Source organism: Anomaloglossus baeobatrachus, chromosome 5, assembly GCF_048569485.1.
Source record: "Anomaloglossus baeobatrachus isolate aAnoBae1 chromosome 5, aAnoBae1.hap1, whole genome shotgun sequence".
NCBI lineage: Eukaryota > Metazoa > Chordata > Amphibia > Anura > Aromobatidae > Anomaloglossus > Anomaloglossus baeobatrachus.
In genome coordinates, this window is record NC_134357.1 from 227,078,735 (window position 1) to 227,101,492 (window position 22,758).

The 22,758-nt window shown below is 46.2% G+C and overlaps 1 protein-coding gene across 4 annotated transcripts in view; it reads right to left on the reverse strand.

Moving 5' to 3' along the window:
- Positions 1 to 22,758, reverse strand: part of SMTNL1 (smoothelin like 1) — a 549,144-nt gene that overhangs the window by 428,446 nt on the left and 97,940 nt on the right. For all 4 annotated transcript variants that reach the window (XM_075349138.1, XM_075349141.1, XM_075349139.1 and 1 more), the window contains exon 2: positions 13,654 to 13,788. In XM_075349138.1, coding sequence (XP_075205253.1) covers positions 13,654 to 13,788 — 135 coding nt within the window. The remainder of the gene's footprint in view (positions 1 to 13,653; positions 13,789 to 22,758) is intronic.

Here is a 22,758-nt window from a genome sequence, read left to right on the forward strand (position 1 = left end):
AGATAATGCTGATAATCAAAAAATAACAAAGGGGGTTGCAGCTAAAGCTCATAATAATCAGTTACTTTTGCTGCTGGCAGCTACAAACGCACATTCCTTTGGTGTCTGTCAACGGGAAAGTGTGAAAGCGACTCCCAACTTTTGCAGAGTCACAATTCCTTTAAATGGACGGTATGTACTAATGTGACGCCCCAGGGCTATGGGGTACTCTGTCCCGGGCGGTGTATTGCTGGAAGATGTCACTGGGTGGTCGTTGCCCGGTTCCGTGACCCTGGGGGTCGCATTTAAAAGGGGCAATATTTACAGGGGAGATGAAATAAAAAGTTTTTGTCGTGACGCCACTTGTGGATTACAGCTATTTAGTGCAGCCACTGCTGCACAGTTCTCACTACTGTGGCTGGTGTTGGTGGCAGCCTGGATGTTGGGCCCTCCGCAAGTAGGGCCAGGCCCCAGGGGATAGATGATGATGTTGGGCACGGAAAGAAGGTAGACCACACAAGGGATTGAAGTGTAACTGGTCTCTTTACTCACAGCGTTGTAATGGCTGGTAACCCAAGGAAGGCTGGTCCTGACCACTGGTCCCCTTAGTCCCAGTGCCTGTGTGGTAACCTGGTGGCTTCTTTCCCCTGCACCTGTCTCTGGTTGGTGGATCCCAGTGGCTTGGAGCGTCTGGGGGTCTCCTTCTGGTTCTCGTTCAGTCTGAGTCCATATAACAGGTAGCGTGAACCCTGTGGGGTCTGTGTCTCTTGCCGTGTTCCCCGGTTCTCCCATTGCTACTGTGTCCCAAACGTTATGGTCATTGAGGTCCTAGATGGTCCCCTCACTGTGCAGATTTTATCAGGTCTGCCTGGAGCGTTTGCCTGACCTAGCATTTTGTACCCCGTTGGTGCTATGGTTCTGGGAGTACTCCACCGTACTCCACCGGCAACCACACGCCTGGGCCCTCAGGTCACCGTTACACTCTCCTGTCAGTGCGGTTACGTCCGTCTCCTCTCACTTCCACTTACTGACAGTCTGACCCCTCCCACCTGGTTGTCATCTAGTGGACTGGATCGGCTCCAACCCTAGGTGGCCTTCCATTAAGTCCAACCCTTTCCTGTCACCAGTCTTTAGGAATGGGGGAAAACACAGATTAAATGTTTTGCGGTTACCGACACTGGTCTATGGGTCCCTGGGGGTAGGCCCTGCATCATTGACAGGATGCATGACCTTGTAGCTCCTGATGGCTTCAGGGGCGCTACACTAACATGATTTTTTTCTCTGTTACATCTCATTGCAGGTAAACATTTCAAGGGCTCGTTCAGACAATCGTATAATGTCTGAAGCACTAGTATATGAAGTTAATAAGCACAAGGCACTCCCAGATAACTTGAAAAACGTGAAAATGTTTTTATTGTTATTTCATATTCAGTGCAGTTAAACGTTTCGGTCAATGTTTGACCTTCGTCAGTAACTAGCACATGAAATTAACAATGCACAGGATAGCTGACTCTGGCTTCACTGAATATGAAATAACAATAAAAACATTTTCACGTTTTTCAATTTATCTGGGAGTGCCTCGTGCTTATTAACTCACTATATGGTCAGGAAACCAACATGAGCACCCCATATACGGAACTCTATAATTGTGGAACTGCCTTATCCTATTAAACTGAAGCACTAGTATAATCCGATCAGACATGCCCATTAAAGTCAATGGGTATATTTGAAAAAGGATGTCATATGGACACCAGCTATATTTTTATGGATCCATTGCATTTATTAACATAGAAAACAGGATTGTGAATTAAATTTTAAAATGTTGCTGTATAAAAATAGATTTTATGTGGATGTCATATGGCTGTAGAAAGACAGATGATATACTGTAGGCCTATGGAAGTGACTACAAATTAAAAAGTACCTGTTTTTTTTTTTTTGGAGAGTGATCAAAAATGCACTATTTTTCACATGTTCATCTGAGCCCTGATCTGATCAGCAGACATGTGAGGCTAACACCGTAGATTGCGCTGTCAAACTCTGATAGCGCAATCTAAAGCGCTTCGATGGTGAATACGTAGTTCCCCACAGCCAATGGGTTATCATGGCAATCTGAGGTCAGATGATGACCCTTGTCGCTGCCATGACTCACTTCATGTGATGCTGGCAGAGCACTGACACTCACAGGAACACAGCATTTCTGTTTATCAGGGCAATGCTGAAGCATCGATCTGATCAGCAAAAGTGATCGGATAGTGTAACCATAAAGTCCCCCAGGGGGACTAGTAACATCAATAAATAAAGAAAAAGAAAAAGTTTTAAAAAATATTACACAATAAAAAAACAAAGTTCAAATCACCCTCCTTTTGCCCCAGTAAAAATAAAACAAAAAAAATAAATATATTTGGAATCGCCGAGTTCAGAAATGCCTGATCTACCAAAATATAAAATCAAGTAATCTGATCGGTCATCCAGGTCATCGATACGGAAAAGAAGAAGAAAGAATAGAGCTTTATGAAGATGACGTATTGTTACTTCTTGGGAAGGCTGAGAGTTCCCTACCGTGTGCCCAAAATATAATTGAGGAGTTTGGGGTCTATTCAGGTCTAAGGATAAACTGGGGAACATCTGCAATGATGCCTGTGAGTCATGGTGCTGCTTGGGCCTCCCCTGCTTTCTTAATATTCCAGTGGTTCAGGAATTTAAATACTTGGGCATACATTTCTCCACTAACCCGGCTGAGTATGTTAGGGGAAACTCTTACAGAGTTCCACAAGTTGCCTACTGCCTGAGTCTAATTGGTGTGGATCGAGTGCATGCTTGAAAAATTAGTTCAGACACACAGTCAGATATTCATCTTTCCTCGACAAAAGTCGGCCCAGACTCTGCTTTATTTCAACTGAAGCATGCCCTGATATAGCCTTGGAAAGGGGCATGTCCGGAGGTGTTCATTGATCAGTGGGTTTGAACAATGTTTTAGTCCATGAGCTGATTGGTGGGCGTCATTGTAGGCGGGTCTATGATGTCATTGGAGGGATCCATGGTGATGGTGATGGGAGGGACGTCATCTGGTGGATCCATGCTGATGGTAGGGTCTGTGATGTTATCGGGGGCCATCTTGGGTTCCTCTGAAGACTGACTGGCTTATGTATAGAGAATTGATTTCATTGAACACACGTCTCACAGTGCTCTATGTCCAGAGGTTAATTAAGTATTTCATCTTATGGCTCTCCTCAACAAGTATATAGCACTAAATCTTGCCTCCCTAATGAGTAAAATCAAGGATAAAGTAGAGGCATGGTCATAGCTCCCATTATCAGCTTTGGGTAGGATGAATCTTATGAAAATGTGCCTCATGTCTAGTATGTTATATATACTACACAACTCCCCGATTTGGATCCCTAAATTCTGGTTCAGACAAATCTATAACATTTTCAGAGACTTGGTTTGGAAAGAGTGGATCCCTAGGATTAAACTTGAAAAGCTACAGTTGCCTAAAGACCAGGGAGGGTTAGCGTTACCGCACACTTGGAGCTATTTTCTGGCAGCCCAGTTACAACATCTTATGGGCTGGGCAAGGCAGGGGGAGCAGGAGATTAGGGAACCAGTGATTAAACATCTACAAGGGATTTTTCCTAGACCATCTTGAAGGTTATCTCTTTAAGACCAAAGCAAGTGGCCTTCCCACCCTGACACTACAAGGGGCTGCTGATAAGTCTTTGTGTAACACCCCTGGACTATTCAGGTCGTCACAGGGTAGTGTACGCACTTTCTCTCCAGTGCAGGATTCAACCCTCCATTGTTCTGGGTTCCCATCTTGCAGTATTTCCCCCACCAGCTTATACAAATCCCAGTCACACCTCACACCACACCCTGTCAGGCACACCAGTGGGCTGCTAAGCTGGAATATGGCCGCCCACCTAGGGGTAAGGCAGGGAGGTGGGAGGTGACAAGTCAGTGCAGTGGTAGCACTCGAGCTGTGAGGAGCTCGGCGGAAGCTGGGAGTTGTAGCTCCCAGGGGAGAAGCAGATTAGGTCGCAGATGGTGGTCTGGACCTAGAGGAGTCGGACCCCCGGTCACAGGGGATTGAGGCTAGATGCCTGGGACCTGTCTTGGAGGACGGTCAGCAGCCTGAGCCTAATCACTGGTCCAGGACCAAAGACACGTTGGGGTACACGGACCCTAGGTCGGAGAGAGGCTTCAAGCAACCCGGAAATTAACCTGCAGAGGACAGGGCCTATATGGACTGTTCCCACGAAGCTCAGAGATCGGGGGGACTAGCGCAACGAGGGGGATAGGGCTTTGCAAGCAAAGCAGCCCACTGAAATCCCAAGCGTGAGCTCCTGAGAGCAAGCTCTTCTACTAGCCACAGTGGGGAGCGGGGCCCGGTAAGCTCCAAGCTTACAGGCCACTTGGACACTCTAAAAATACTGTGCCCGGAGGCAGGCCACAGACCTTCAGGCAGTGCTGCAGGGGACGGGACCCGGATGAGCTCCCCCAAGAGGGCAGCGGCACCCAGAGACTTGGTTTACCACGTTGTCAGCGTCTGCTTTCTTGCTGAGTGAGTACCTGATTAACCCCTGCAACCAGCGAACCTGCACTCCCCCTGTACCCCAATCCACCATCCAGAGTCCCGGGGTCTTTCCCTCCCCGTGGAGGGTCACGTCATCTGGCTGCCCCACTCCATCAACCCGGGTACTCCCAACGGCAGCAGCGGTACTCCCTATTCCCGTACACCATTGGTGGTGTCACGAACTATATCTAACTCCCCTGTAAATAGCCCCCTGATTCATTCGGGTGTTACCCTTAACCCCCGGGTCTGAAGACCCTAGAGCCACGAGTAGTGACATCCGGATCCGAGAGGTTCGACTGCTGCTGGGGCGGAACATTTGGCTTTCTGATCTTTTTTTGTGGTATTTTCTATGGTAACAAATGTTACATCACTTGAAAGCCTTATGTTTCTAATATATGTTTTCAACAATTTGTGTTTGCTGCTTATGGCTTATGGCATCAGTGTTCTACGAACGCGGAAAAACAAAATGGTAGAGTCTAATGCGATATCAACAGCAACTGAGAGCAGAGCAGTGATAAAATTCTTGTTTCTGCAAGGAAAGTCCATGAAGGATATTCATGGTGATATGTCGCAGACTTTTGGGGATCAGTGCCCTTCATATTCCACAGTTAAAAACTGGGTTGCCAAACTTAAAATGGGCCACTTCAGTGCCAATGATGAGGAACGTCCTGGATGACAGTGACTGGTTGTTCTTCTAGAGATCATCGATGCTGTGCACAACTTCATACTGGAGAATCAATGAATTTCAGCTAAAGCAATAGCAGACATCATGGGGATTTCCCGTGAATGTGTTTGTGTCATTATCCATGAGCATTTGGACATGAAGAAGATATCTGCAAAGTGGGTCCCCAAATGTTTGACAATAGATCAGAGAAGCATGGGAGTGAAAATGTCCCGATCCATTTGTCAGCATTTCCGGACTGATAAGAACTTCCTGGATCGACTGGTCACTGTGGATGAGACCTGGATTTATTTGTATGACCCTGAAAACAAATAGCAGTCAAAAGAGGCACAGTGGTTCTCCTTGTCCAAAGAATTCAGGGTGCAAAAATCAGCCACTAAGGTAATGGCGTCTGTGTTCTGGGATAAAGTGTGCTACTAGTGGTCTACCTTCAAAAGGGTTCCACCATCAATGCAAGGTATTACATTGAACTTTTGGACCAATTGAAGGCAACTCTGAAGGCCAAAAAGCGCGTCAAGCTGTCCAAAGGAACTTGTTCCTGCAAGACAATGCCTCCACTTACACTGCACAAGTAACCACGGCAAAAGTGGCAGAGCTGGGCTTACAGCTGGTTGACCACCCACCTTATTCACCAAATATAGCTCCCTCAGACTATCATCTGTTTCCAAACCTGAAGAAACACCTCAAGGGTACCAAATTTCACACCATTTCTGATGCCATGGCTGCTACGAACGCCTGGTTTGAGGCACAACCGAAATCCTTCTTTTTGCTAGGAATACCGATGTAAGAAATGTGTTGACATCAGTGGAGAGTATGTGGAATAAATGTAAAGTTTCATCATCCTATCTCGTTTCTTTCTGGGTAAAGCCAAAGACTTATCAGCAGCCCCTCATAATACACAATGAATTGCATATTTGTAAAGAGTTACTGTATTACGGTTGCTGTGGCTCTGGAGACTATGTCCGGATTTCTTGCTACTGCACATGTGCAAGCGCTGGAGACTAAGTGCTATCTTGGAGCCATTGCACATGTGCGGGTGACATCATCGCTGACACGAGGTCACATGTCTCTGACACCTTCTAAGCTGATTGGCCACTGGTCATGTGCTTGTGACATGTGGTCACATGTCTCTGACACCTTCTATGCCGATTGGTCGCTGGTCATGTGCTTGTGACGCTTTGCTCGGTGATAGGCCAGCGTGATGTCATTGCTGTCATTCTGGCAGCGGATTGGCTCTGGTGTCCTCCATCTTGGATGAGGCACAGAGTCTATATAAGACCCTGACGCACGCCGCCCGGCGCTCAGTCCTCTTGGTTCATGCATGAGGGTAGACGCCCTGTGCACGTCCCTCTAGGCATCTCTCTGTCTATGTTAGGTGAGCGCTACCGGCAGGGTAGCGTTCTTATACCTTACAGCTTCGGCTGCAGTCCGTATCCTTACCTCTTAGTGGAGCGGACATAGGCAGGTGCCTGAGGCACATGGTCCGGCTGGGCCTTGTGATTCTACTCGTAGGTGGATGTTGCCGCTAGGGTAACGTTCCTTATACTGCATCTGGCAGTTGTTCGTATCCTCGCACACTAGGGGAGCGAACAGAGGTAGGAGCTTTGTGCGGCTTATGCAGGTGCCATATCTAGTGGTTCGTGTCCTCGCACACTAGTGGAGCGAACGCAGGTAGGAGCTTTGTGCGGCTTACACTGCTGTCCGTCTCCTGGCACCACTAGAGGAACGGACCTAGGTAGGTGCCATTTCACACTCACTGCTTTTGTCTCTGTGATCATTAACAGAGACCATTCCACACACCCTCCAAGTAAGGGAGGATTTGCTTTATTTTCTAATTATATTCCTCTGTGAGTTTAACAGAGGTATTGCACTCTGCACTTGTCCTATTATTATTTACAGTGGCACACTTATATACCCCTTATCCTCTGCCATAGTCTGCAGCAGAGTCTTTGGTGGATCCTGACTGTCTGACATTCCTTTAGATTTTATTATCAGACAGCCCCCCGTAACATACTGGGTGTAAAGGAATGTTCCATATATACTCCTATAAGGAATAACTCCAGGTTGGGTGAGCTAAAGCGATTGGAGGGGTTTGGAAAATGGAGGAGGGTGGACTTGAGATGAGTGTATCGGCTTTTTTCGGATGGACAATTCTGGTCATTTGAACAACTGAAGCAGGACTATGGTCTGCCGAACGCTGATTTTTTTTCAAGTACTTACAATTGAGACATGCCATAGAAATTTGGGGGCATACTATAGACTTTTCTGTTTCACATAGTGGGATCTTGGAAAGTGTTTTACAGTCTAGTGCTACAAAGGGAATCATCTCCTTATTGTATAACTCCTTGTTGAAAAGCATCTTGGGGCACCCAATGGGTGGCACAAAGTTAAGGTGGGAGAGAGATGTTGGTCCTATTACCGCAGATGAATGGGAAAGTATTTTTGAGTCCATTAGAGCACTTTCCATTAATACGAGAAGGTCGCAATTATTTCTGGTCCACCGGGTCTACAGAACCCCAAAAGTGTTATTTAACCTCTTCACGACACATGAAGTTCTGGGTGCGTCATGATTCGTGTGAGGATAATCCCCGCCACCTGCTGTGGGCAGTCTGTGGCTATCCGCACACATATCAGCTGATTTCAACAGCTGACATGTGCCTGCCAGGCGCGAGTAAAATCGCGTTCCACTTGTGTCTATTAACCCCTTACATCTCGCTGTCAAAATCTGACAGTGAGATGTATCAGCGTGCCGCCGTAAGCATAACTTACCTAGCCCCATCGGAAGTAATGTGACGTGATCATGTAACTTCTGGTGGTTGCCATGGTAGCACAGGGTCATGTGATGACTCCTGTAGCAATCATGAGTCACTTTCTCTCACTGCCGGCAGACTGCCGTGTGTGAGAGTAAAGCAGCTGAAAAATGAAAGCGAAAAATGAAAAATTGCTTCTGGGTGAAGGGGTTAATCAATAGATCATGGACTAATAATAAGTTCCTCAAATGGATGTGTTTAAAAAAATGTTCCTGTGCTGAGATCTTATATGTGTCTCTGCTATATGCGGTGTAATGAATAATGAATGTGTCTGACCATACAAGAACATAGTCTGATCATATCACATCTCCTGGGCAGGGGAGGAAGTAAAAAAGTATAAAGACTTTACAGCAAGGAATAGCAAATTATTCTTTCTTTGAGGTAAAATATTTTTTTTATAAAAGGCATGGAAATGTTTTCTCACAAAAAGAAACAGCTGTGATCCCATATTATAGTGTCTGTATATAGACTGTGTGCAGCTTTATTATGCAAATGAGTATTTTGATCACGATACTTTTTATATATGTTGTCCTACTCCAAGCTGTATAGGTTTGAGAGCCAACTACCAATTAAGTAAATCAGGTGATGTGCATCTCTGTAATGAGGAGGGGTGTGGTGTAATGACATCAACACCCTATATAAGGCGTGCTTAATTATTAGGCAACTTCCTTTCCTCTGGCAAAATGGGTCAGAAGAGAGATTTGACGGGCTCTGAAAAGTCCAAAATTGTGAGATGTCTTGCAGAGGGATGCAGCAGTCTTGAAATTGCCAGACTTTTGAAGCGTGAGCACCGAACAATCAAGCAATTCATAGCAAATAGCCAATCGGGTCGCAAGAAGTGTGTTGGGTAAAAAATGGCGCAAAATAACTGCCCATGAATTGAGGAAAGTCAAGCGTGAAGCTGCCAAGATGCCACTTGCCACCAGTTTGGCTATATTTCAGAGCTGCAATATTACTGGAGTATCAAAATGCACAAGGTGTGCCATACTCAGGGACATGGCCAAGGTAAGGAAGGCTGAAAAACGATCACCTTTGAACAAGAAACATAAGATAAAACGTCAAGACTGGGCCTAGAAATATCTTAAGACTGATTTTTCAAAGGTTTTATGGACTGATGAAATGAGAGTGACTCTTGATGAGCCAGATGGATGGGCCAGAGGCTGAATCAGTAAAGGGCAGAGAGCTCCACTCTGACTCAGACGCCAGCAAGGTGGAGGTGGGGTACTGGTAAGGGCTGGTATCAACAAAGATGACCTTGTGGGACCTTTTCAAGTTGAGGATGGAGTGAAGCTCAACTCCCAGACTTACTGGCAGTTTCTGGAAGACAACTTCTTCAAGCAGTGGTACAGGAAGAAGTCGGTATCGTTCAAGAAAAACATGATTTCCATGCAGGACAATGCTTCATCACATACATCCAACTACTCCACAGTGTGACTGGCCAGTAAAGGTCTAAAAGATGAAAAAATAATGACATGCCCCCCTTGTTCACCTGATCTGAACCCCATAGAGAACCTGTGGTCTCTCATAAAATGTGAGATCTACAGGGAGGGAAAACAGTACACCCTCGGAACAGTGTCTGGGAGGCTGTGGTGGCTGCTGCACGCAATGTTGATCATAAACAGATCAAGCAACTGCCAGAATCTATGGATGGTAGGCTGTTGAGTGTCATCATAAAGAAAGGTGGCTATATTGGTCACTAATTTTTTGGGGTTTTGTTTTTGCATGTCAGAAATGTTTATTTTTAAATTTTGTGCAGTTATATTGGTTTACCTGGTGAAAATAAACAAGTGAGATGGGAATATATTTGGTTTTTATTAAGTTGCCTAATAATTCTACACAGTAATAGTTACCTGCACAAACAGATATCCTAAGGCCCCGTGGGCACTAGAAAATGTAATTTTCTTAAGAAAAGTCTGAAGGCTCTGAAAGATTACCGCACCTGCGGTAAAAAAACGTGGCAAACCGCACCCGAAAACCGCATGCAGTTTTACTGCGGTTTGCCATGGTTTTTGCCCCGGTATTACCGTGGTTTTGCCGCGGGTTGGTACATGTGTTTTAATGCATTCAGTGCAATAAAGCACATTGAAAAAAAAATGTGTAATTTCCTTCTGATAGATGGATAGATAGAATGATAGATAGACAGATAGATAGATAGATAGATACATAGATGGATAGATAGATGGATAGAATGATAGATAATAGATAGATAATAGAGGGATAGATAGATAGATAGATAGATAATAATAATTATAATAATAATTTTATTCATTTATATAGCGCCATTAATTCCATAGCACTTTACATACATTGGCAACACTGTCCCCATTGGGGCTCACAATCTAGAGTCCCTATATGTATGTCTTTGGATTGTGGGAGGAAACCGGAGTACCCGGAGGAAACCCACGCCAACACGGGGAGAACATACAAACTCCTTGCAGATGGTGCCCTTGGTGGGATTTGAACCCAGGACCCCAGCGCTGCAAGACTGCAGTGCTAGCCACTGAGCCACCGTGCCGCCCGTAGATAGATATATAATAGAGGGATAGATAGAAAGATATTAGCTTTATTTCTGTTTGTGTGTCCCCCCCACAGTATTTCTTATAGAGCAGTGACTCTGCGGGATCTTGGATCTGAGTTTCTTGCAGGGTCACTGCCGGTCGGTGACATCACTATCACTGCTTTTGAGACCCTGAAGTATTGACATCACCGACCATGAGAAATGACCTGGAGTTACCCCTGCAGTCTTGTTACGAGGCTGCATTGAGTACTATGTGTCAGACGCAGCTGGATCAGTCTGCAAGCGTCGTGGGACCTCTGTGGATTACGCTGGAGCTGTGTTTGAGGGGTTAATAAAGTGGTGACAGAAGGGGCTTTTTGTGTTTTGTTTCAAATAAAGGATTTTTTCGGTGTGTGTGTTTATTTACTTTACTTACAGGTTAATCATGGAAGCTGTCTCAGACGCTGCCATGATTAACCTAGGACTTAGTGGCAGCTATGGGCTGTCATTAACTCCTTATTACCCCGATTGCCACCGCATCACGGCAATCGGGAAGAGCTGGTAACATGCCGGGACTGTCGCATAATGGATGCGACATTCTCGGGGCAGCGGCGGGCTGATATTCTTGGTTCCGGAGGGGGGGGGCATTAACCATTGCCCTCGCCCTCCCCAGCCTGAGAATACCAGGCCCCTGCTGTGTGCTTACCTTGTTACCTTGGCTGGACGGTAAAAATATGGCGGAGCCCATGTTTTTTTTTCAGTTTTTATTTTTAATATGTACGTTTGATTTCTATGTGCATTGTATTTTTTATGTGTGTGTGTAATATGTGTATGTTTACTCTGCTCAACTTCCTCCTCCTCTTCTAATGACATCACTTCCTTGCAAAACGCAGGGTAGTGATGAACATTATGTTCCAAAAAATGCAAAATAATGCAGGAATAGCACAGCAAAACGCAATGAAATGCATATAATTTGCGACTCCGGACTCGGGGGTTCGCGCGGACACTCGAATTCAAAAAGAGGGGGGATAGTATGTGCAGAGAATGTTTAAGTTTGTGACGCCACCCACGGTACGTGGTAATGTAGGAGACCATCGCTGCTGTTGGGGAGCCCAGTGGTGATGGTGTAGCAGCAGGATGTTTAACCCCTCCGTGGGTCGGGGGTTTGTGCCCCACGTTGGGTGCTGGTGAAGGGGGGTGCCATTGGAGAGAGGAAAAGGGGCTTTTTTCAGCGTACTCACTCAGTCCAGGAATAATCACACAGACAGCTTGAAAACCAGAATTCTGAGCACCGCTGCAGCATGGAGGGAGCACGCGTGGATCCGTGCCCTTGGTGTTGCTGTTAGCCTGTGGCCCTTTCCGTGGCACCTTCTCACTAATTGGACCCTCAAACTTGAAACTTTTTGGGTCCCGCTCACCCGTATGGCTAACAGTGTGAGCTTGCTCTCAGGGTTCACGCTTAGGATTTCTTTGGACTGTAATTTGGGAAAGTCCTATCCCATCGGTGCGCTAGTACCCCGATTTTGGAGCGGGTTGGGGATGAATCTTGAAGTCTTCACCCCCGTCGGGTACATTACCAGGACGCGTGAAGCTACTTCCCGGCCTAGGGTCCACATACCCCGTCATGCCCTGGCCCCTGCCCGGTGATGGCTCAAGGCCGCCGGCTGCCCTCCTTGGAAGTCCGTGCCCCTTGACGCGATCCTCTGCGACCGGGGTTCCAGCTCCTACCAGGCTCAGACCAACGTCTGCCACCTAGTAAACTTCAGGAGCCCTGCTCCGGACCGGTGACCTCTTCCTCCCAGAGAGTCACTTCCACCTCCTACTCCTTTGACTCCTATTTCACTTCTCTGTCACTTTCCCCTACCAACCCCCCATTTGGGCGGCCCTATTCCCTTCAGGCCCCCCAATGGTATGTCTGGTGGGTACGGTGCAAAGTGTTCCTAGGATTTTGACTGGCTAAGCTGTTAGCAACACCAAAAGACCAGGATCCGTAACCAAGGAGGAGCGGATACTGTGCAGAAGGGCAGATTGCACAATACCCTGTGACGACCTGATAGGCCAGGGCATCACAATTACATTACAGTCAATAGAGTGAAATACCGCAGGTACGTGTGGAAAAGAAGTGCCATGCAATTTTTTTTGCTGCAGAAAACATGCAGCAAAACCTGTAGGTGACAAAAAACGCAGTGTGCTCACAGCATTTTTTTCACCATAGGTTTTGCTGGGGAAGGACTGCAGAAAGGTTATGAACATTTTCTGCAGCAAAACATGCAGCAAAACCGTGGCAAGACCGTGGTAAAAATTGCAGCCTGCGCACAGGGCCTTAGATAGCCAAATCTAAAAAAAACCCACTCCAACTTCCAAAAATATTAAGCTTTGATGTTTATGAGTCTTTTGGGTTGATTGAGAACATAGTTGTTGATCAATTATAAAAAAAAATCCTCTAAAATACAACTTACGTAATAATTCTGCACACAGTGTAATCTTTTGCTTCCTCCCTGGACCAGGAGATGTGGTATGATCAGACCATGTCCCTGCACGGCCAGACACGGCCATTACACAGTACATAGCAGGGGGACATTTATAAGATTATCTCTGTACAGGAACATTTTTTTTAAACACATCTAATGGTGGAATTTAATCTTAAAGTTAATTTTAATCAATAGATCTTGGAATAATATTAACTTTATTTATGGGGAAAACCCCTTTAAGGAATTCTTTTTCATTAGTATTTTCATCAATATTGCTTATACAATAAGTTGTACAATATAAATACATATTAAAAACTATTGATTTTTGTTCATGTAAGGGCTGATTTTTTTTCCACATAAATGATGTCACAAAATGACAATATTTCTATATTGCTTATGTCCAAAGAACAGGGCACAAACTAAATGTTGCTGTACTCATTAAATGGGAAATTAACAGCAAATTATTAAAATCAAATAAATTGCTAACATTTTGATGGCTGCTGGAAATTTTTGAGCAGCCATTACTTAATGATCGGCCTAGCTATGGTTGGTGGTTCAATATACGTATAGAAAGAGTTCTTTGAAACTTGTTCCTGTTACTTTATGAAATTTGGTAACATTTAATTGACTAATGATTTACTCACCCTCCAAACTTCTCTGTTATGTCTTTCCTTGTAGCTCTTCCATAAGACTTTGGCCTGGTCCTAGAATGTTGTAGTTCAGATTTTTGATCCTCTTGTACTCTACCTTCAGTTGCAGTGATGCAATCCTTTGTAGAACTGATAAAAAAAAAAGAGATATTGTTTAGAAAATTCTTACGTTAATAAAGCAACAGCTTTGTCCATGATTATTAAAAAGGTTTGTTGTTTTTTTCTGTATGTGATTTGTCCAGTATTGCAGCTCAGCCCAATTTATTTAAAATTAACAGTAATCCATGGGACTAGCTGTATTACCCAGCGTTGCCCGGGATAGTAATTAACTATTCTTAATTATAACAAAAAAATGTGTTAACAAAAATTAGTTTAAAGATAAAAGTCTCCAACTAAGCAGAAAGAAATTTAACCCCTTAACGACCGCGGGCGGTAAAATTACGTCCTAGCGGTCATTGTGTTAATTTGCGGTCATTGTGCCTGCAGCAGCCGGGGAAGATCGGCCAACATCTCAGCTGATTTATACAGCTGACATGTGTGCCTGCCAGGCATGAGCAGAATTGTTATCCGCCATGCCTTTTAACATGTCAATAAGTGACAGTGCCATTATAACCACAACCGCGCTGAAACTTTACTTACAGGCCGATACCTAAAGTCATGTGATGTGATCAGATGGATCCGATGGTTGTCATAGTAGTGTGACGCCCTGGCCTATCAGGTCGCCACAGGGTATTGTGCAATCTGCCCTTCTGTGCAATATCTATGAAGCCCTGGACTATCCAGGTCGTCCCAGGTAGTCATACACCACACCCCCCTTCCAGTTAGGTAACACCAGCCAAACAAAAACCCTTCTCACCACCCTCCAGGTTTGATGTCCACACCAGGGGGGCCGGAGCCAGGTGGTTGACCCTGCCCACCGAGGACTTCACAGGCCTGGAGGCGGGAACCTAAGTAGTCAAGTTCTAGTTGAAGTACAGGGTAGTTTCGACAGTGAAGGAGGGAGGTTGAGTCCAGAAGCAGACCTGTGCTCAGGCCTGCTAAAGACTACTCCGGTGGCTGGGTTGGAGCCCAGTCACCATTGGCAAGGAGGCAAAAGGAGCTGTGGAAAGAGAAGGCGCAATAGGGTTTTACCCAGTATGACACAAGGGGGTGAATGCAAGTAAAAGTACTCACCTGGTAGGGTTGTGCCAGTCACAACCCCTTAACAAGCGTATAAGTAGCGTGGAAGGCAGCAGTCCCGCAACAGAGAGGTATATCAGATAGCAGGAGAAAAGCAGGTTTAAATACCGTGCCAAACCACAGGAATCCAGATGATGTTAGTAAAATTCTTCCCTTTATTTTCACAGGTCTACGCGTTTCGAGGACATATCCGTCCTCTTCCTCAGGAATCTAGTAATGTACAGTATTTTCTGTACATTATCCTGAGGAAGAGGACGGATTTGTCCTCGAAACGCGTAGACCTGTGAAAATAAAGGGAAGAATTTTACTAACATCATCTGGACTCCTGTGGTTTGGCGCGGTATTTAAACCTGCTTTTCTCCTGCTATCTGATATACCATTGGCAAGGAGGCAGACGGTGGTGGCTGCCTGCAGGAGACCGGGAATACGACCGGTGGAACCGTAAGGGAACGGGACAGGGTAGTGGCCCGCCGGAACCGAACCGGGGAGCCAACTGGATACCGGAGCACCAGGCACGGTACTCAGACCCAGTATAAAGCCCTGAACTGACAGGGCCGAGTCGAATCAACTGATTGCGGGCTGGACTTAAGGACCTACCACACACAAGTCCTTTTAGAAGACAACAGCCCAACCATACCGGGTAATGCCACCACCAAGGCATAGAGACCCAAAGGGCCAGCGTCTGCGGGCAAACGGGCTCCTCCGGCAAATACCAGTCAGGGAGCGGACTACCGGTGCCAAGGCACAAAAGTCAGAACTTTCACATAGAGGTGCAGGAGAAAGGTGGAGACCATTAACCTAATCTGGAAGAAGCTGCAGCCTGCTGCGGGCCCCGTTCATCACTCCGTTTGGTTTACCAGCGACTCCAGTGTCTTGTGTCAGAGTGAGTACATCAGTGCCATCAGGCACCGCACCGCAACACTTCACCATGCACCCCGGCCCTTTCCTACCGGGCCCCGGGACCAACAACCCCTACCCAAGGAGGGGTCAACACCTAGCTGCACCATTACACCGCTCCCGGGATCCCCGCACCTTCACCGCAGCGGTGATGTCCAAAATCACCACAACCCGTGGGTGGCGTCATGAACTATCATTCCAAATCAAACACCCAAATCCCCGCGTGTAGTGCCAAATCCCTTGCATAGCGACGTGACCCCCGGGTCCGTGAGAAGCTCGAGCCACCACCCGCAGTACGAGCACGGATCCGAGCGGCTCGGCGGTCGCAGCCGAGCCCGCGGGGTGGTACATATCCACCTCCTCCTTGGTTATGGGTCCCTAACCATTGGTGTTGCCAAAACCAGCTAATCAAAATCCTAGGAACACTCTGCACCACACCCACCAGACACACCAGTGGATAGCCTGAGTAGAATAGGGTCGCCCACTTGGGGGGTTGGTTAAGGGGAGGCCAGGAGTGTCAGGAGTCAGTCAGAGAAAGAGAGAGTGTAGCATTGGAGGTGAAAGTGAGAGGAAGTCAGGAGCTGGGCTCCTTGAGACTACTAGGTAGCAGACGTTGGTCTGGGCCAAGTAGGAGCTGGACCCCGGTCGCAGGGGATTGTGATAAGGAGTACGGCATTGTCGTGGACGACAGCCGGCGGCCTTGTACCATCATCGTGCTGAGACCAGGCACGACGGGGTACGTGGACCCTAGGTCAGGGAGTAGCTTCAGGCAACCTGACAATTCACCCGACAAGAACGGAGCCTTCAAGATCCACTCTCCACCCATTCCAAAATCGGGATACTAGCGCAACGAGAGGGATAGGACTTTCCATACATACGGTCCAGGAAATCCCAAGCGTGAACCCTGAGAGCAAGCTCCCTCAGTGTTACGGTTGCTGTGGCTCTGGAGACTATCTTCGGATTTCTTGCTACTGCACATGTGCGAGCGCTGGAGACTAAGTCCTATCTTGGAGCCATTGCACATGTGCGGGTGACATCATCGCTGACACGAGGTCACATGTCTCTGACACTTTCTAAGCTGATTGGCCGCTGGTCATGTGCTTGTGACACGTGGTCACATGTCTCTGACACCTTCTATGCCGATTGGTCGCTGGTCATGTGCTTGTGACGCTTTGCTCGGTGATAGGCCAGCGTGACGTCATTGCTGTCATTCTGGCAGCGGATTGGCTCTGGTGTCCTCCATCTTGGATGAGGCACAGAGTCTATATAAGACCCTGACGCACGCCGCCCGGCGCTCAGTCCTCTTGCTTCATGCATGAGGGTAGACGTCCTGTGCACGTCCCTCTAGGCATCTCTCTGTTTATGTTAGGTGAGCACTACCGGCAGGGTAGCGTTCTTATACCTTACAGCTTCGGCTGGAGTCCGTATCCTTACCTCTTAGTGGAGCGGACATAAGCAGGTGTCTGAGGCACATGGTCCGGCTGGGCCTTGTGATTCTACTCGTAGGTGGACGTTGCCGCTAGGGTAACGTTCCTTATACTGCGTCTGGCAGTTGTTCGTATCCTCGCACACTAGGGGAGCGAACAGAGGTAGGAGCTTTGTGCGGCTTATACTGCTGTCCGTCTCTTTTGCACCACTAGAAGAGCGGACCTAGGCAGGTGCCATATCTAGTGGTTCGTGTCCTCGCACACTAGTGGAGCGAACGCAGGTAGGAGCTTTGTGCGGCTTACGCTGCTGTCCGTCTCTTTTGCACCACTAGAAGAGCGGACCTAGGCAGGTTCCATATCTAGTGGTTCGTGTCCTCGCACACTAGTGGAGCGAACGCAGGTAGGAGCTTTGTGCGGCTTACGCTGCTGTCCGTCTCCTGGCACCACTAGAGGAACGGACCTAGGTAGGTGCCATTTCACACTCACTACCTTTGTCTCTGTGATTATTAACAGAGATCATTCCACACACCCTCCAAGTAAGGGAGGAATTGCCTTATTTACTAATTATATTCCTCTGTGAGTTTAACAGAGGTATTGCACTCTGCCATAATCTGCAGCAGAGTCTTTGCATGGTGGACCCTGACTATCTGATATTCCTTTAGGTTTTTTTTTTATCAGACAGCCCCCCGTAACATTAGGACTGAGCCAAGGGTCTGGCAGTTATGGCAGAATATCAGCAGTTACACCGTTACATACAAGTACTTGAGTATAGAGGATAAACCTCAGACCATGGTGACATCTGCACATGATCCTCGACTTGCTCTGCCAAATAGATATTCTGGCGATGCCAGATCATGTCGTGGTTTCATTAGTCAGTGTCAGATACACCTAGAGGTCAACTCTTCTCGCTTCTCTACGGAGAGGTCCAGAGTAGGCTTTATCATCTCCTTACTTCAGGACAAAGCCTTAGAATAGGCGACTCCCCTATGGGAGCGCTCTGATGTGGTTACTCTGAGACATCAAGACTTTCTTGATGCTCTTAAGGCGGTATTCATGGGTCCGCAGGTTACCAATGATGCGGCCCTGAGACTGTTAGCTCTATCTCAGGGTTCGTTATCCACTAGTTCTTATGCCATTGCTTTTAGAACTCTGGTGGCAGAACTAGATTGGCCAGAGAAGGTGTTGATTCCTATCTTCTGGAGAGGGTTGGCAGGCTATGTCAAGGATGCTCTTGCTACTCGTGAGGTCCCTGCTTCTCTGGAGGACTTGATCACAGTAGCAACGAGGATCGACGTACGCCATAGGGAACGTAGACTCGAGGTCTCTTCCTCACGCCCTAAGCATCGGGCTATTCCAGTTGTTGAGGCTCCACTACCATCTTCCTCAGAATCTGAAACATCTCCCACTCCTATGGAGTTAGGTCATACGTCCTCCAGAATACGCAAGTCTGGTCCTCCTATATGTTACGTATGTCGTCAGGCTGGGCACTATGCCAACAAGTGTCCTAGCCGTCAGGGAAACTCCCAGGCCTAGTAACCATTAGAGGGGGGTTACTAGAGATGTCTTCTGCACCCTCTAAGTGTAGTATCCCAGGTCAGCTCTCATTCTCTGAGAATACATGGCCTATTATGGCTTTTGTGGATTCCGGAGCTGACGGGACTTTTGTGTCCTCAGGATTTGTAAAGAGACACAACATTCCCTCTATCATGTTAGAGGAGCTTATTCCTGTCCGTGTTGTTAATGGAACTATGTTGTCAGACTCCATTACATTGAGGACAGTTCCCTTGCGCCTTTCCCTATCTCAGGGTCACATAGAGGAGATTTCTTTTCTTGTTTTGCCTGAGGGTATAGACGACGTCCTTCTGGGTCTCCCATGGCTTCGGACTCATGCTCCTCTAATTGACTGGGAGTCCGACAGCATTATTAGTTGGGGTTCGAAATGTCAGTCCCGATGTCTTCCCTTACCACCTAAGGTCGTTGCGGTTGCATCCATTGATCTCTCTCCCATACCTACACCCTATTTGGATTTCGCTGACGTGTTTTCCAAACAGGGTGCTGAGGTTCTTCCACCTCATAGGCCGTATGACTGTGCCATAGACCTTATCCCAGGTTCAGTTCCACCTAAGGGCAGGGTTTACCCCCTGTCAATACCTGAGTCAGAGGCCATGTCGACCTGTATAAGAGAGAGTTTAGAGAAGGGGTTCATTCGGAAGTCTGTCTCTCCCGCGGGAGCTGGGTTTTTCTTTGTTCGGAAGAAAGAGGGTGATTTGCATCCCTGCATATATTACAGGGGTCTCAACGCAATCACAATAAAGAACAAATACCCGTTACCTTTAATTTCGGAGCTCTTTGACAGACTGAGGGGAGCTCAGGTTTTTACGAAGTTGGATCTGCGGGGTGCGTATAACTTCGGTACGAATTCGAGAGGGTGACGAATGGAAGACCGCTTTTAACACCCGAGACGGTCACTATGAATACCTCGTCATGCCTTTTGGTTTATGTAATGCACCCGCAGTATTTCAGGACTTCGACAAGAAAAGTGGACCACATAAGGAGGACACTACTAGTCCTTTTTGGAGATTGTACTAAAACAGATCAAGCAAGCACTTTCTGCTGCAACCAGTGTATCAATCTTGGATGTTGTTCCAAGTGTTGTTGGATATTTACCCCTGATGAACCCCCGACCATTCAGTTAGGAGGGGGGGAAACGCGTCGGGAGAAGCTTTGGGTACCGGCCTTGGTGGACCCAGGAGCTCTTTCCTAACTGCTGTTTATACAGTATCTAGACTGAAATATAGAATGCATGGGGAAGGGTTTCTAAATGTTTATATAGTGTCTATATAGAGAGAATTGGGTAGAAGGGGAAAGGGAAAAGAAAGACAGAATTTAAGTTATGTATATTATAAAAATGTACCTTGTGAGCGACCAAAATGGCGATGGTGTGGTATGGGCCTGCTCTAGCTGTGACAAGAAGAATCCGGATGAGAGTGAACTTTGTTCTGGATGTGGGGACTCTAGCCGCAATACTGTGATAAACCATGTGCTATTCCTGGTGGCAGCCATTTTAGGTCAGATCTTAAAATGGTGAACAAAGCACATGGTGGCCGAGGCATGGTTAATACAAAGGAAGTGAGAAGAAGATCATGTGCTGTGTAAATATTTAAACAACAGAATGGGTGGACTACTACATACTCAGACAGAAAAAAAGGTGTTTTATCTATAATTAGACTAAGATCATGGACAAATATATATAAAGTAATATTTGGGAGTTGGGTCAGTCATAAAGAGAGTGTCAGATTAGTAGGAAATTGGATTTAATGAGTATTTGCAATGTGAGTGTCAGGGATCAAAATGTTAAAGTCCATTGCTATATTGAAAATAATAAATTAAATCTGTTAGTAAAAGTTTATAGCACTAAAAATATTGAATGAATGAATGAATGAGTGGTTGTGCTGGAGGTGGCTGTGGAAGACATTTAAGATAGATCCAGTGTGCAAGTTGGATTGAGTCAGAGCAGTCATAGGGGGAATGTCTTATTAATTAGTAAGCAATAGAATAAAAAAAAAGAAACCCCTTAAATAAACGTACCTTGGAAACATCTGATGGAAGATAAGAAGGAAAAATGAAAAAGAATGTATTCCAGTTGCGTATGGGTGAATTCTGGGAGTTGCATGTTTTTAAAAATAAATAAATAAATATATCCAAGGGAGGAGAGATTTTTAACCCAACAAAGAAAAGAAAAGTATGTTAGAGGATAGGGGCAAGATGTGACATAAAATGTCGCATTAAATGCAGACTACACCCTAATAATTAATGCATCAATAGGAGAACCAAGGGGATAGTAGTCAAAGGTCATACACAGGACCAGTTAATTAAAAATAACATCAACGCTACTTTTTTGCAAAAATATAGCAAATATTTATTGAATATAATAAATAGCAAAAAAGTGACATGAACAAGTAAGAAAGTGTACATTAGGCTAGCGCCACACATCCGTGCTGCTGGCACGTGTTTGTCATTTTTTACACGTACCGGCGGCACGGAGACACGTACAGCAATGCTACCCTATGGTAGCAGGCACACACACGTAAAACCACACGGAACGTGTGTCCGTGTGCGTTTGTACGTGTGTGCGTTTTTCAAAGCGCTGACATGTCCGTTTTTTCACCGGCAGCACGGGTGTCACACGGCCCGCACCCGTACCACACGGGTGTAGTGTGGATGCGGTCCCGTGTGACACGCGCCGGAGAAAACACACATGTCAGTGAAAAAAAAACAAAACATTAACTCACCTTCTCCAGCCCTCCTGTCTCTGCCGCTGCTGCCTCTTGCTGCCGACCGCCGCTCATTATTCTCATTGAATATTCACTTCACTGCCTGGCAGCAGCAGCAGCGGGGAGACGGGAGGGCTGGAGACCGAGGATCAGCACCACGGACAGCAGCGCGGACATCAGGAAGGTTCAGGTGAGTATAATAATTACCGGTTCTACGTGTGCTATCGCGGATAGCACACGTAGAACACACGTGTCACGCACGTACCAGAGACACGTACTTACCTGCACGCAACACGCAGGGAAAATACGTGTCTCTCGGCACGTGCGTGAATTTCACGTGAGTGTGGCAGAAGCCTTAAACAGAGATCAGGCTCAAAAAGAGATGTCACTGAAGTTCAGAACCAGGGGTCCACCATCCATCAGGGGGACAATATCAAAAATGGTGAGGGCATGGTCTGGTAAACCTCCGGACAATAGATATATAATCCCTATCCTGCACTCACCCATGATAGTAAATGTGGAACCCGAGCAAAACGTGCCCCGTTTTGCTCGGGTTCCACATTTACTATCATGGGTGAGTGCAGGATAGGGATTATTTAACATAAACTGGTATATATTGTTATTGCTACCTGCCTGCTATGTTATTTATATTGGGTTCATGGTCTGACCCTCCGGTCACTAGACTCCTTATAGATATTGTTACCTTCAATGCTTGCTGAAATGTGTGTGCATCTTTTTGTGATATTGGAGTAATCTTTAATCTATTGTCCGGAGGTTTACCAGACCATGCCCTCACCATTTTTGATATTGTCCCCCTGATGGATGGTGGACCCCTGGTTCTGAACTTCAGTGACATCTCTTTTTGAGCCTGATCTCTGTTTAATGTACACTTTCTTACTTGTTCATGTCACTTTTTTGCTATTTATTATATTCAATAAATATTTGCTATATTTTTGCAAAAAAGTAGCGTTGATGATATTTTTAATTAACTGGTCCTGTGTATGACCTTTGACTACTATCCCCTTGGTTCTCCTATTGATATAAAGAAAAGAAAAGCCCTGTTTGGTTTTGGCTTCAGGAGGTGGACCCAAAATACAGGTTTTCCCAGGTTTGAACTTACAGGGGGGGTAGTCCTATTGTTTGCTATAAAAAAGGAGACTTTTCCTTACTTTTAGCAATTCATTGTAAATTATATTGCAAAAAATAATTCACAATAGTGTTTTATTTTACTGATTCTATCTAAACAGAATCAATTGAATTGTAGACATGTTTCCATTTATTGGTAGATATTGGAGCATAGAGGTCAGGCTGTGTACAATTAG